General features: G+C 46.2%; 1 protein-coding gene across 2 annotated transcripts in view; it reads left to right on the forward strand.

Moving 5' to 3' along the window:
- CCDC66 (coiled-coil domain containing 66) overlaps window positions 1-14,963 on the forward strand; it is a 236,185-nt gene that overhangs the window by 190,324 nt on the left and 30,898 nt on the right. The window contains exons 16-17 of one of the 2 annotated variants that reach the window (XM_069206458.1): window positions 3,657-3,694; window positions 4,648-4,763. In XM_069206458.1, coding sequence (XP_069062559.1) covers window positions 3,657-3,694; window positions 4,648-4,681 — 72 coding nt within the window. In that variant the 3' untranslated portion in view covers window positions 4,682-4,763. Of the gene's footprint in view, window positions 1-3,656; window positions 3,695-4,647; window positions 4,764-14,963 lie in introns of those variants that run through there. The other variant, XM_069206457.1, reaches the window with a different exon arrangement.

Consider the following 14,963-nt stretch of genomic DNA (forward strand, 5'->3'; position numbering starts at 1 on the left):
TTTGATGCTAGTGATGATTGAAAAGGTGCTGGGACCCTGCTACCCAGGCCCCAGCACCAGTGTTCTTTCCCTAAACTGTACCTTTGTCTCCACAATTGGCACAGCCCTGGCACACAGATAAGTCCCTTGTAAATGGTACCCATGGTACCAAGGGCCCTGTGACCAGCGAAGGTCTGTAAGGGCTGCAGCATGTATTATGCCACCCTGGGGACCCCTCACTCAGCACATGCACACTGCCTCACAGCTTGTGTGTGCTGGTGGGGAGAAAATGACTAAGTCGACATGGCACTCCCCTCAGAGTGTCATGCCCACAACCCACTGCCTGTGGCATAGGTAAGTCACCCCTCCAGCAGGCCTTAAAGCCCTAAGGCAGGGTGCACTATACCACAGGTGAGGGCATATTTGCATGAGCACTATACCCCTACAGTGTCTAAGCAAATTCTTGAACATTGTAAGTGCAAGGTAGCCATAAAGAGTATATAGTCTGGGAGTTTGTCAATCAAGAACTCCACAGTTCCATAATGGCTACACTGAATACTGAGAAGTCTGGTATCACATTTCTCTTGATGCCAGTGTGGGATTTATTGAGAAATACGCACAGAGGGCATCTTAGAGATGCCCCCTGTATACTAGTCCAACTATTAGTGCTAGGCTGACCAGTTTCTGCCCACCTGCCACATCAAGACTGGTTTCTGGCCATATGGGGTGAGTCCCTTTGTCACTCTGTGGCCAGGAACAAAGCCTGTACTGGGTGGAGGTGCTTCACACCTCCCCCTGCAGGAACTGTAACACCTGGTGCTAAGCCTCAAAGGCTCAAACCTTGTGTTACAGCACCCCAGGGCACTCCAGCGAATGGAGATGCCTGCCCCTCCGGACACAGCCCCGACTTTTGGCAGCAAGTCTGGAGGAGATAGCGAGAAAAACAAGGAGGAGGAGTCACCCTCCAGTCAGGACAGTCCCTAAGGTGTCCTGAGCTGAAGTGACCCCTGCCTTAGGAAATCCTCCATCTTGTTTTGAAGAATTCTCCCCAATAGGATTAGGGATGTAGCCACCCTCTAGGACAATAGCCATTGGCTGCTGCCCACCAGACCTAAACACCCCCCTAAATTGAGTATTTAGGGGCGATCCTGAACCCAGGAAATCAGATTCCTGCAACCTGAAACAAGAAGGACTGCTGACCTGAAATCCCCGCAGAGACGACAACTGACTTTACCCCAGCACTACTGGCCTGTCTCCAGACTCAAAGAACCTGCACAGCGATACATCCAGCGTGACCAGCGGCCTCTGAGGACTGACCTGCACCCAAAGGACCATGAAACTCCAGTGGACAGCGACTCTGTCCAAGAAACCAAGATACAACCATCTTTAAAGGGACTCCATCCTCACTCCGGAAGCGCGAGTCCCCAACACTCTGCACCTGACGCCTCCGGCTCGGGTCCAGAAGAACCAACACTGCAGAGAGGACCCCCAGGCGACTCCCACGATGTGGACACCCTGAGACGACCTCCCTGCACCCCCGCAGCAACACCTGCAGAGAGGATCCGAAGGCTCCCCCTGACTGCGACTGCCCGAAAACAAAGGAACCTGACGCCTTGAAGCGCTGCACCGCAGCCCCCAGGCCCGAGAGAAACCATCTACCGGTGCAGGAGTGACCAGCAGACGCCCCCCCCCCCACTACCCAGTGCTCTACAAAACACCCCTGGTCTGCTCCCCGAGGACACAGGTACCGGAGAACCCCTATTCTCCATAGGCGCCTATGCTATTTAGGCCCTCCTTTGACCTCTGCACCTGACCGGCCCTCTGTTGCTGGTGCTGGGTATTTTGGGTTGACTTGAACCCCCAATGGTGGGCTGCCTATGCCCTGGAGACTGAACTTGTAAGTGCTTTACTTACCTGAGAAACTAGCCAATACTTACCTCCCCCAGGAACTGTTGATTTTTTTTTTTGCAGTGTCCACTTTTAAAATAGCTTATTTCATTTTTGCCAAAACTGTGTACACTACTGTTTTAATTCAAAGTTCCCTATTTACCTATGCCAAGCACCTTACAATTTATGTACTTACCTGAATTTTGAATCTTGTGGTTCTAAAATAAATTAAGGAAAGAAGATTTTTCTAAATAAAAACCTATTGGCCTGGAGTTAAGCCTTTGAGTGTGTGTTCTCATTTATTGCCTGTGTGTGTACAACAAATGCTTAACACTACCCTCGGATAAACCTACTGCTAGACCACACTACCACAAAATAGAGCATTAGTATTATCTAATTTTGCCACTATCAACCTCTAAGGGGAACCCTTGGACTCTGTGCACACTATCTCTCACTTTGAGATAGTGTATACAGAGCCAACTTCCTACAATCAGCCTTTCCCCCAGCGACTCCCTATGCATCTGATCATGTAAGGAATCGGGGGCAGCCTCTAGTCGGTGGTCCCATGTGTAGACCCGTGCCCCAGTAGCTCCAGGAGCAAGGGAAAGTGATCAGATAAATATCTACCCATGTATTTGGCCAAAACCACAGTAGAAGCCATAGCGTCAGTCCCCAGCACCCCGTCCAGTCTACTATAAGTGGTGTGTGTCAGAGTATTCCTGTGCTGTCGGGTACATTACCCTCTATATGTCCACACAGGTAGAAGTCTTTGCTATCATTATTAGGGGTGTACACATTCAGCAGACAGAGCTTCACGCCATCCAGCGTTCCCTCGACCGTGACATATCTACCATCAGATATCTACCGTTGGTACCTCCGAGTACTGTAATTTAAACGGCATTTAAGGAGCCACCCTCACAGACACCCCTCGGGCATAAGATGAATATGTCAATGAGTACTGCTAGCACGTCCATTTCTTTCTTAATTTACAATATGCCTCAACGACCAAATGCGTTTCTTGAATGCATGCTATGTGTATCCCCTACCTACGTAGGTAGGACAGCACTCTATGCTGCTGTACATACCCTCCAAGACAAGTCCCCGGACAGTCCAAGTAACTATCTTATATGTGTGAACCATATCCTATAGCACTTTGTGTTTTGGGGGAAACCCCTGCACAGTCTCATGTTCCTCTCCCCGCCATCTCTTGCTTGTTAGCGCAAACTTTTAAAGTTTATATTTATCCATTTCTTTGTGGGTCACTTTAGACTGCCTAACAATTTTTTCATACTTGTTTTATATTTTCATCTTTTGCCAACTCTGCCTTTCACATGTCCTATTTTCATGAATTCCTATTAAATGTCCAATACTATGTGTTAACATGCACAGAAATTGCAACACTACAGCATAAAGCACTATGTAATAAAACGAATTATTAGTATCCTGTTGAATGCAGCCTTTTGCCTACCATAGCAGACAGAAAAATCTGCGAAGCTGTGCGCTGAAATCTTTAGCGCAGGAGTTTCTAATGCAGTGTAGTCGGAAAGGCATCAGCAGCATAAAAATGGTTTGGTACATACTTTTTAAAGAAAGTAAGTATATTTGTTGCATATGTAAGAGTGCCTGTATGTGTGCAAAAAAACTCGTAACTATGACATCGCTATTGCAATAGTAAAGTGAAAAAATAAGCGTGCAAGGGCAACTAGTGAATAGTACTGTTTGTATCTATTTTATGTGGTAATGCTGCTTTTAATCCTAAAATAGTTAATTAGACTTCTCATTTATTTCAGAACGAACTTATTCCAAAAAGAGAGTACAATGTCAAAAGGTATGTATCTTTAATGCATTCCTTATGTACATTCAGCAATCATGCAGATGAATGCATGTTTCTCGGTATACCATATTCAGTGGAAAGGCAATAAATTGTGCCACGTTCTCTCTAATTAACACTTGTTTTACGGTGGCCAACTCCGCAGTCAACAGTTTGACTGTTCAACTTTTTGTTTAGTTTTTTTAGCCGGCATGAGTGCAATGATATCTAACACTCATCTGTACAAGGTGAAACCGTTTATCTGGCCTGGCATCACCTTCCAAATGCAACATAGATCAGTAAAGGAACTTAATTTGGCTTACATCTGGGTTTGGGGTTCTTCTGACGTTAATGGTACATCTCCTGCTCCTATTCATGGCAGTGATCAGGCGATAATCAATGATGCAGAAAAAGCTGGGATTGGTTTAAAGGCTTGTATATGTTGAGATTTTGAGACAAAAAAAATCCGTTGTATGAGGGGGTGAAAATTTTACATGTTATATGAACTTTAACAACTTTAAGAGTTTTGTGTTCTACGAAATGACCTTTGCCTCAATTTAAAGGTAGATGTCGCATGATAACAATTTTGTGTTGAAGATTGCAGGCTAAGGGTCAGATTGCAGAACTCCTTTAGAAAGGCTCCTCATAAACCTGCCTTTTGTAAATGATAATGATATTAGAGCGAGTGCACATGGGAAATGATTGCTCAGATTAATTTAACTCCATCAGATGGTTAGAAGTTAAGTTTATGTCCTGATGGTGAATTGAACTACATCAGATGGTTAGACGTTCAGATAATGTGCTGATGATAATGCAGCTCTTTGTTTTAAGGAGGATTTTGGGGGTCTCAGTTATGTATTCACCACAGTAGTAAACTTGCGCAAGAACCACGTCTCTACGAGGCCTCCTCATCCAAATCAATGCATCTTGATTAGGTTTCAATTGCTATAGACACCTTTTCTTCCTTTCAGACTTGCCAGAGGAAAGATTGACTATCACCTGTAGCCACGATGCCATTGCTTACAACAGAACAACATGAAAGATGAGTGGTATCTCCGTAGAAATCTCAATAAGAGGAAAAAGCCCAACGGGCCTAATACATCCTAGTTTACAAGTTGTGGAAGAAGATCTTCCACAAATGAAAAGATGAGAAAAAGAAAAGGGGAGCAATAAACTGCCCTGAAAACTGAGAACTGGACAGAGAATGGCAATGCTAACTTCTTGGGTCCAGAATCCAGCAGACAGTCTAAAATTTGCAGAAAAAATGCCAGTAATAAAAATAATAACAAGAGAGCGATGAATGCAACAAATATCCTTGAATGCGCTGTCAAGCAGTCACCTGCAGGAACTGATGCCATATGCAGTGATCAAAAAGGATGACCTCACAGGATATTAGACCACTCTCTTTCATTGGGATATAAGTAAACAAAATGTCTTAAATGTCACATAAATTCAGGAGCCACTCTTAAATTATGACATTTGCACCTCAGAATTGCCACCAGGTATTTCTGGATTTATGTTGTCATTGAAAATTTGAGAAAAATGTATTTCAAGTATTTTAATGTTGTACTGTTAAATACAAACATTTTACTGAAACATTATTATTTAAGGACATAATAATACATTATTATTATTTAATAGTACACACAAAATAAAAATGCTTTATATACTTATTTTCTTTTGATTAAAAGATATGGACAAAAGTTACATTGGATTGCAAAGGTTCTGGCGTAAGCCCTGCCTACCTTCACATGGTCGGAGAACTAAGATGATGTCGTAGGAGCCTTTACAAGTTACTGGGGTCCGAGTAGTTTTTCTTTACATTAAATAATGTAACATTATGCCCCTGATAGTTCTGCATTGCTGTTCCTCCATTTCAGCCCAAGAGCTGGCAGCATGTGAAAATGGATATCTGGAAAACTCGAGTCACAGTAGAATGCAAAAGAAACGCCTGCGCTGAAACTAGTATCCCTGTCCGAAAGGAGGGATGTAAGCACCAGTAGGAGGGCCTCAAAAGACTCGGGGATACGACCCCCCATTTAGAAAACAGGCTAATCTGCGTTTGTGAGATGCACTCCTCGGGCAACTGCAAGCTTGAGCCATCAAGCCCGCGTGCAGCAAAATTGTCAAATATTTTACAGGAGTGTCACTTGAACAGAATTGACCCTTCTAAAGAGGCTAAATGTGCATAGTGTGGAGACTTGGGGGCTTACATCTTGCATCTATCCTGGGACTGTGCTGAGATTCAGGGATTTTTAAGGAAGTGGTTCCCAACATTACAAGAGCCACCAGTATAGTGATCCCTCTGACTCTAATAGCTTGTCTCCTGGGAGTGGTAAAACAACCTAGTGGGCTCCTGGATGTGATGAAACAACCTAAAGGGCGGAGACTACTGTACAAGCTCGCTCAACTTGCTCTTATTAGCCAAACGGAGAGTAGCCATTGGCTGGATGTGCACTAGGTTGCTAGTCCTGAATGTGTGACTTCGGGACTTCCTTGAATGGGGGGGTAGCTGAGGAGACCCACATGCGCCTGACTGGCACTGAAGAACGCACTATGGATGCGATTACGGCATGGTGACTCCTTCCTGATAACTTTAACGATGAGAACTCTTCCAGCTCTGAAGCTGGTTCTAGCAATGAGGAATAAAGTGGTTGGTCTCTGTGTTAATGTGGTATAGATATGACAGCCAAGTGTACAATAGATGATTCCTTACTAGGTGCCTAATTTAACTACTTTGATTAAGTAGTGTACTATTACTGAAGGGATTTACTGAAGGCCCCATTTTATTCTTTGTTGTAATTGCTATTGTTGCTACTCGCATTGCTACAAGATGTGATCATAGTACAAACCCTACATTGTACTTAGGAACTTGCACTGGTCAAAGCTTAGCATGTATATTTTTATGAAAGTGAATAAAACATTTTAAAAAATATATTTTTACAGGAGTATTTTATTACCAAGTCAGTGTTTGGAAGCCCAGAATAGAAAGAGATAGTGTGAGTTTCTCATACTCTTTTACCATTAATTTGCACGCTTACAAGTTATATGCTGAAAATATGGTGGAATGGTGATCCATTCAGATTGCTTCGTCTCTGAAAAGAAACTATCATTCTGTGCCCTGGCTGTTACTGAAGAGGTTTTCAAGTAAAAATCCACTTTTTTTAGATATTTATATGTAATATGTAATCTGAGTACACAAAAGGAGGAGAAAACATTTTTAAAAAACAGAGTAGAAACACATGTATGTACACGCATGTATCCAGTACAGAATCTGAAGCATGTATGGCCCTATTTCAAAATATAAAAATTCAGAGATGATACTCCCACACGATTCTGGGCCTAACCATTTCGCCTTCTTGGTATTTCTATCTCACATACTTATGTTTAACAAAATGTGGTTACCTGTTTCACCCAGTGTGGTCTGAGGGGGAACACAAACTTTAAGTATGGGTATCCAAATCTAACATCTTGCAGAGAGCCAGCTTCCAGCCTGAATGCAAATTACAGGGGATGCAGAAATAAGTCACGCAAGTGTTTTTTTTTTTTTTTTTTTGTCCCTCCCCTACAATCCAACAGGTAAAACCTGTTAACATATCCCCGTAGGAAAATAACCAAACAGAGAAAATTATCACAACAATCTAGTGTGGTATTATTGCATGTTTTAGAGCACACTTGGGAGGATGACCAGAAACGCTGTTGAATTTCTGCCATCGTGAGATTACTGATACATGTGATATCAGTAATTTCAGGAGTCAGGAATTCTGAATTGTTATTCCCCAGGGGGTTTGAATGGGCTGCAGTCCACACTTTTCCATTTGTGCCAGACCATCATTAAGTGAAACAGTGGCAACTTTGCATTTACAACACTCACATGTCCGTCGAGCTAATTGAACACTTTCCCATCTTCCCAGCACTTAATTCATTCACCTTGCTCAGGTGTTTGGGGGAGGGTGCTGCTCCAGGGAAACTACAGGCTGTTAAGAACAAGTTTATTTGCCATCCTTTAGCCATTCCATTAAGTACGGCAAGTTTTATTTCTCACCTTGAACTTGGAATGGGGTTCCTGGAGGATTTTGTAGGTATGGCCCCCTTATTGTTATGGATTAAAATATGGAGTACCCCCTAAGGCGGGATTTTCATGGAGAAATCCTGCTTATCAGTGTAAGTGGATTTTACATCACTATTTTTGAAATGCCACTTTTAGTAAGTGGGCATTTCTTTGTGCTTATAATTCTGGTACTTTGAAGCCTGACTCCAATCCACGTCTGTGGCAGAGTGACAGCTACACTTGGTGCATACTTTCCAGACGTCTATCACACAGGAGAGACTTGGTGTGACAAAAGAGGCATCTGCATACGGACAGTCATCCTGGGCTGGGGAGAGAGAGGGTCGTCCAGATCTTGTACGTCAGTAGGCTGTATCCTGCCCTCACATAATAGGCTGTTTTCCCCCTACTGAAATCTTGATACAGGGATGGGTTTAAAGGGTGTTTTGCTTCACTTGAAAGGGTTCCCTTTGAAGTTACTCCCTGAACAAAGACATTTTAGAGTATAAGTACAGGGGCTCTGACTCCATAATGGGGAGAGCATTGAGACTGATGAACTGCTGAGCTGCAAAAGGACTCACCTCGACTGCTCTTCTGCTGTTGTCCTGCTGCTGCTGGGTGGCATAAAGGACTCAACTGAATTGCTTTTCTGCTTGCTGCCCTGCTGCCACCTGCTCCCTGATTTTGGGTTCACCGAACACGGCTGGGCTACCTGAAGTAACCGCCACCTACTTAGCTGTACTGGTCTGCCTGCCCTCTTCAAGCCCTTCAAGTGCCTCCCAAGGAGTGTAGCATGGGGGGAGCGCTGTGTCTTATCCCTAGGTTCCTGCAATCGCATTGCCTCTGGAGCACTTCACTTTTGCCCCAAAACCTAAGACCTAATCTGTACAAAACTGCACATGGTAAGCACTTTTATTTTTACCCCCCATTGCCTGGCCGATTCACCAGTTGCAGGCATCGCCGCCCTGGCGCTCCTTGTTGAGAAGGAGGAAGAGCTTCCCAGGGATTCGACAGTTGTCTTCGGCAAAGCTTGCGCTCTTCAGGTTGGAACATACCGGGAGCTGGCACAATGCCGTCTGATGCAGTTGTGGGCGGTCACGCCCACTGTGTACCCTCTTATGAGCGGCTGCATTAATTGCGGGTGATCCAACCTCGAAGGTGACTGACAGGAGGATTCCCCTTTCAAAGGGTACATTTACCACTGGTATGCCTTCCCCGAATATTACTGTATCAGCCCTAGAAGGAGCAAATGCATTTTGGTAATCATGTTCTTTTCTTTTGACTGGACCGACGGCTGTAGGGTCCCCTCGTGGGGTTGTTGCTGAGATTACTATAGACCACCTAATAAGGGGTGCAGGTGCTTCTGTTACCATTTGGGACATGTTATTTTACAATCACATCACTGACAAGGTAACTGTTCCCTTTGTGTCTTTTCATAGGTTGCATTTCATGCCCTGAGGGTGTGTTGTGTATCGTTTTGGTACCTCACTATCAGAATAACGAGTGCTGTCTCAGTCCTTACATGATATGCACAACCCTTGATTTATGTTGCCTTGTGATTAATGTACCGTTTTCATAACAGGATTTATGTCCTTACACTCTGGTGACAATTCACGACTTTTTTTCCACCTCATGATCTGTTACATTTCGTGCTCTGATGACATTCTAGATACCTACCATGTCAGTATGACGAGTATTATCTTAGGATTTACATAGTGTTCACAGTACTCTTGATTCATGTAACTTTGTCTAATGTTGTATGAGTATGACCTAAAAACCTATTTTTATAGTCTCATGTGGAGTCTCTTTGTGTTGTACTCATTGTGTCACTGCTGTGAGGGTGTTGCACAAATGCTTTACACATGATCTCTGGGGATAAGTCTGACTGCTCTGTTCCATGCTACCAGGTGTTGGGGTGGGGTGGGGTGGGGTGGGTGGGTGGGCGAGTGACTGACTGACTGACTGACTTCAAAATGCACGTGCTTGCCCGAAGGCGTCTTGGTGCTAGTGTCAGCATCCAACTTGATAACAAGATCTAATGTGAGATTGCGCATGCAAAAAGCCAGGTCTTTAATAATTTCCTGAAGTGTAGCAAATCTGATTGGACTGTAAGTTTACTGGGCAGGGAATTCCAGTGGCTCATAAGTAGAGACCGAGAAACTTCGCCCACCCCTCCGGGCTCTATCAAGTCTAAGAATGGCAACCATTTTTGCTGCATAGGAATGAAGTGTACGCTTTGGAGCGTAACAGTGAAAGATTTATTTAAAGTATTCCGGGACAGCATTATGCAGGGCTTTGTGTGCCAAGCAAAAAGCCTTAAACTAGACCCTCTCGCAAATTAGAATCCAATGATGTTTAATTATTGCCTTGGAAACGGGACTACATTTTCAAAATCAGTCCAGCTGCAGCCTTCTGAGGAATCTGGAGTTTATTTAACACACTTTGTTGGATCCCCACATACAAAGCATTGCAATAATCAATCCTTGAAATGACTAATACAATAATGACAGATTTTTGGAGGTCCAAAGGGATGAACAGCAAAATCTTCGTCATGATTCGCAGCAGGAAGAAACCATATGAGGTGACCTTATTTATATGGTCTGCAAAATATAGTTCTCTTCCAGGGGATCCTCATCAATAGTCATAAACATTGAATATTCCCGCCCTTGTGCGGGGACCCCGGAGCATATATAAAATAAACACATATTATACATGTGTAACAAACAGTCATGCAGGCTATCATGTTAAAAACAGGCTAAAATGCTTTATTTCTATGAAGTTTTTTTTTTTTTTTTTCTATATTAAATACTACAATAGAGCATAAATATGTACCCAAGCTCCTAAAACTAGGCTTAGGGAAGTAAGCAGTAGCAAACTCTAGAGAAAAAATAGAAAAAACTGCATTGAAAAACAATGAAGCATTCTTAGCCAATAGGCTGCATGCAGGTTAACACAGGAGAACCATAAAAACTTTGGCACCGTGCCTTTAAGACCCTGAGCACCTCCAGTATCCCACCATGCCTCAGGGGTGAAGGAAAGGTGACAGTTGGTTCACAGTTAGGTTAGTTCTTTTTTCCGGCTTCTTCTGAGAGGATCCTGGAGCATTGAGCTCTCAGTTTTTCTGAGTTTTTCTCAGAAAAATTATTTCAGAAAGCGTTTTTTCACTTTTCGCTCGACAAATAACACCTTTGTCTGAGCTAGGAAGGTTTTTTCTGACAGAAAAATGCCTTCACTTTTTGTCAAATGCCCTGCTTGTGGGAAGAAGAAGGCCCAGTCAGATCCCCACTCTCTGTGCATAGTGTGCCTGCCTCAGAGTCACTGCCCTGACATTTTAAGTACTGCAAGAACATGTCTAGGAGGACTCTGAAAGACAGAGAGAAAATCCGGCTACATGGGCTTCAGGAGAGGCAAAGAACATCGTCCTCCTCACTTCCCAGACAGGCAGAAGGCCATTCTCAGGAGAGAATGGCCCGGTCGACGTCGACAGGTAGGAAAGTACCTGTTTGTTCACCATCGACGTCGTCGCTACCACCGTCTCACCGGCATAGATCGCCGTCGACGGCGACACGCCCGATGTCGAAGGGAACGGCGTCGGAGGGACATCAGAGCAGGGGCAGGTCTCAGTCGACGGCAACCCGCCGATCGACGTCGAGCCATCGCCGGTGCCCCGGTCGCCGCCAAAGGCTGTGCGCCCCCCGAAGTCAGGACACACGACGTCGAAAACACCACGACGGCACGAGAGACATCTGCCGTCGACCTCCCATCGCTCCACGTCGAGGCACACGACGGCAAGCAGGTCGAGGTCCAAGGATCGCCGTTCGACATCAAGGCACTCAACGTCGAGGCACTCGACGTCGAGGCATGAGCAACCGGCTGGGCGCCCTTCGACGTCGAAACAGCCATCGACGTCGAGCAGAACATCGCCCCACGCCGGACAAGGCGCCATCTCCAGTGGTCTCCATACCGAGCGACTCTTCTCGGTCAAGAGCGGCATCATCTGGGCATGTCTCACCCATCAATCTATCTCCGAGATGGCTGGAGAGCCTCAACAGACCAGCGGCCTCCCCAGATTCGCAATATTCGCGAATGTATTCACCTACTGCCTCCCTGCCAAGAACGCCATCACCGACAGCCAGGGCAGAACGGGCAAATTCAGCTCCTCGCCAACCGACCGCGAGGCCTAGACGCTCCGCTACAGCGTCTCGCAGCAGGTCTCGCTCTCAACGAAGATCCAGGTCGCGGTCAAGAAGAAGATCACCCTCTTGGTCTTCATCAGGTTCATCTGTTGGGCGTTACTCACCCACCCTAACAGATTCACCACCTGCTAGAGTCTCACCGGTGGATGACATCACCACATTCAACGAGGTGTTGCTAAGAGGAGCGCAGAAACTCAACATAGAGGTTCCAGAACCATCTACCTCCTCATCGGTCATCTTTGAGACTCTACAACAGAGATCAGCGTCGAAAAAGTTGCTGCCTCTAGTGCCTGGCTTGTTGCAGCCAACCATGGACACTTTTCTGGCCCCAGCCTCGCTTAAGTCTGCCCCGGCTAGAATTCTCAAGAAATACAAGGCTCCAGAACAAGACCCTTTATTCCTTAGAAAGGATCCGCCACCGGACTCGGTTATCATAGCTGCCGCCCGAAAGACCCACTCGGTGGCATCTTCATCCACGGTGCCCCCGGATAAAGAGAGCAGGCATCTAGACTCTCTAGGGAGAAAGATATGTGGGACGGCGGCTTCAGCAATGAAGGTCTCCAGTGCGTCTGCGCTCCTGGGCAGGTATGATCGTTCTCTGTGGGACTCCCTCAGTAGATTTACAGAAAAATTGCCCAGAGAAGACAGACAAGATTTCCAGGAGATACTACAAGAAGGATGCCTGGTATCCAACCAGGTTATCAGCGCGGCAGCAGATGGGGCGGATTTGGCTGCTCATGGGTACGCACATGGTATCTGTGCGAGGAGATCTTCCTGGCAGAGGCTCACTGGCTTGAAACAGGAAGCACAACAACGCATCCTGAATCTCCCATTTGCCGGGAACTCTCTATTCGGTGCCCATGCAGACGAGGAGATGGCCCGCATGAAGACCGAGGTGGATACCATGAAGGCGGTGGGCCTCGAAAGAAAGAAAGATTTCAGGCGGAGGTACAGGCCGTATGACAGACGCCCTTTCCAGCAGAGGGTTCAAACCCCTCATTGGTCACAAAGGTCACAGCAACGAAAGGGACGCCCTCTTTTTCAACGGAGAAACACAAGGGAGCGAGGGTCAAGTAGACCTCAACAGTCCACTCCGAAAGCACCCACCAAGCAATGAAATCTCGCTTCCCTCGACACTGTACACCACTCCGGTGGGGGGAAGTATTACGGCTTATCTTCACGAGTGACACTCTATCACAAGAGACAAATGGGTGCTCAATATTGTCGAACATGGCTATTCTCTTCTTTTCAAACAACCTCCACCATGCTTGCCACCAACCAAAGACAATCCATCTCATCTCAGCTTGCTACGCAAGGAGGCTCTCGCCCTCCTAAAAAAGAATGCCATAGAAAAGGTTCCACCTGCACACAGAGGACAGGGGGTCTACTCCCCTTACTTTCTAGTGGCAAAGAAGGGTCGAGAGGGCGTTTTCAGGCCAATTCTGGACCTACGGCTGCTGAACAAATTCATAAGGAAGCAGAAGTTCAGAATGCTAGCGCTTCACCAGATTTTCCCTCAACTGCATCAGGGAGACTGGATGTGCTCCATCGACCTGCAGGATGCGTACTTTCACATCCCAATAGCTCCCAAACATCGAAAATGCCTGCGCTTCCGAGTAGCGTTACAGCATTACCAGTTCAGAGTTCTACCCTTTGGCCTGAAATCTGCCCCAAGAGTTTTCTCGAAATGTATGGCAGTGGTGGCGGCACATCTCCGAAGACAAAGGATATACATATATCCATACCTAGACGACTGGCTACTAAAGGCTTCTTCTCCAGAGCAGGCGAGAAGCCATCGGGACATTGTACTAGGAGTTTGCGAAGCTCTAGGTCTTCAGGTCAATTACCAGAAGTCAACCTTGATTCCAACGCAGAATCTTCACTACCTAGGAGCTATCATAAACACAGAACTCCAAAAAGTGTATCCTTCGGAGGAACGACTATCCTCAATAGACAGGAAGTGCCAGGACCTGTTGAGAGCCAGCGCACCTACGGCACGTCAGGTGACATCACTGCTGGGCTCCATGGCATCGTGCATTTTTATTGTCCCAAATGCCAGACTCCACATGAGACCCCTCCAAGAGGCATTGGAGACCAACTGGAGCCAAAGAACAGGTCGCTGGGAGGACACGGTGCGGCTACCGGCGGTAGCACTTCAGTCATTGAAATGGTGGATGCACAGACCTCACCTGTCAGTGGGTGCTCCGTTTCACCAGGTGCTTCCATCCGACACCCTAGTAACGGATGCATCTCTTCAGGGATGGGGGGCTCATCTGGGTCCTTTTCAAGCGCAGGGTCTGTGGTCAGACAAGGAAAAGCAGTACCACATCAATCTGCTAGAACTCAGAGCGGTCCATCTGGCTCTCAAGTCTTTCATACCGCTAATTCAGGGGAAAACTCTCTTGATACAGATGGACAATACAACCACGATGTATTACTTGAACAAACAAGGGGGAACGAGGTCCCTACCCCTATCGCGAGAGTCCCAAGCGATATGGCATTGGCTCCTGGCCAGAGGAATGTCAATTACAGCAGTTCACCTGCCAGGTCAGCAGAACGTGGAAGCAGACTTTCTAAGCAGACACCTGGAGGACGTTCACGATTGGGTCCTACACGGCGAAGTCGCAGAATACATCTTCGCGCAATGGGGCCGGCCTCAACTGGATCTCTTCGCAGACGAAGTAAACAAGAAATGCCTAGACTTCGCATCCAGGTTCTACCGTCCAGGATCTCGAGGGAATGCCCTGTTGATCGACTGGTCAGGGATATTTCTTTACGCTTTTCCGCCGATTCCCCTCATTCCGGCAGTGATCAGCAAACTTTACAGATCCAGGACCAGAATGATTCTTATAGCGCCACAATGGCCCCGTCAATTCTGGTACAAGGATCTCCTCAACCTGTTGGAACAACCTCACAGGAGGCTGCCGTGCAGACCGGATCTTCTGAGCAGAATGGAGGGCAAGATTCTACATCCCAACCTACCCTCTCTGAGCTTAACAGCATGGCTCCTGAATTCCTGCAGTATGGGCACCTAGGGCTCTCG

Source organism: Pleurodeles waltl, chromosome 9 (genome assembly GCF_031143425.1).
Source record: "Pleurodeles waltl isolate 20211129_DDA chromosome 9, aPleWal1.hap1.20221129, whole genome shotgun sequence".
Classification (NCBI taxonomy): Eukaryota; Metazoa; Chordata; class Amphibia; order Caudata; family Salamandridae; genus Pleurodeles; species Pleurodeles waltl.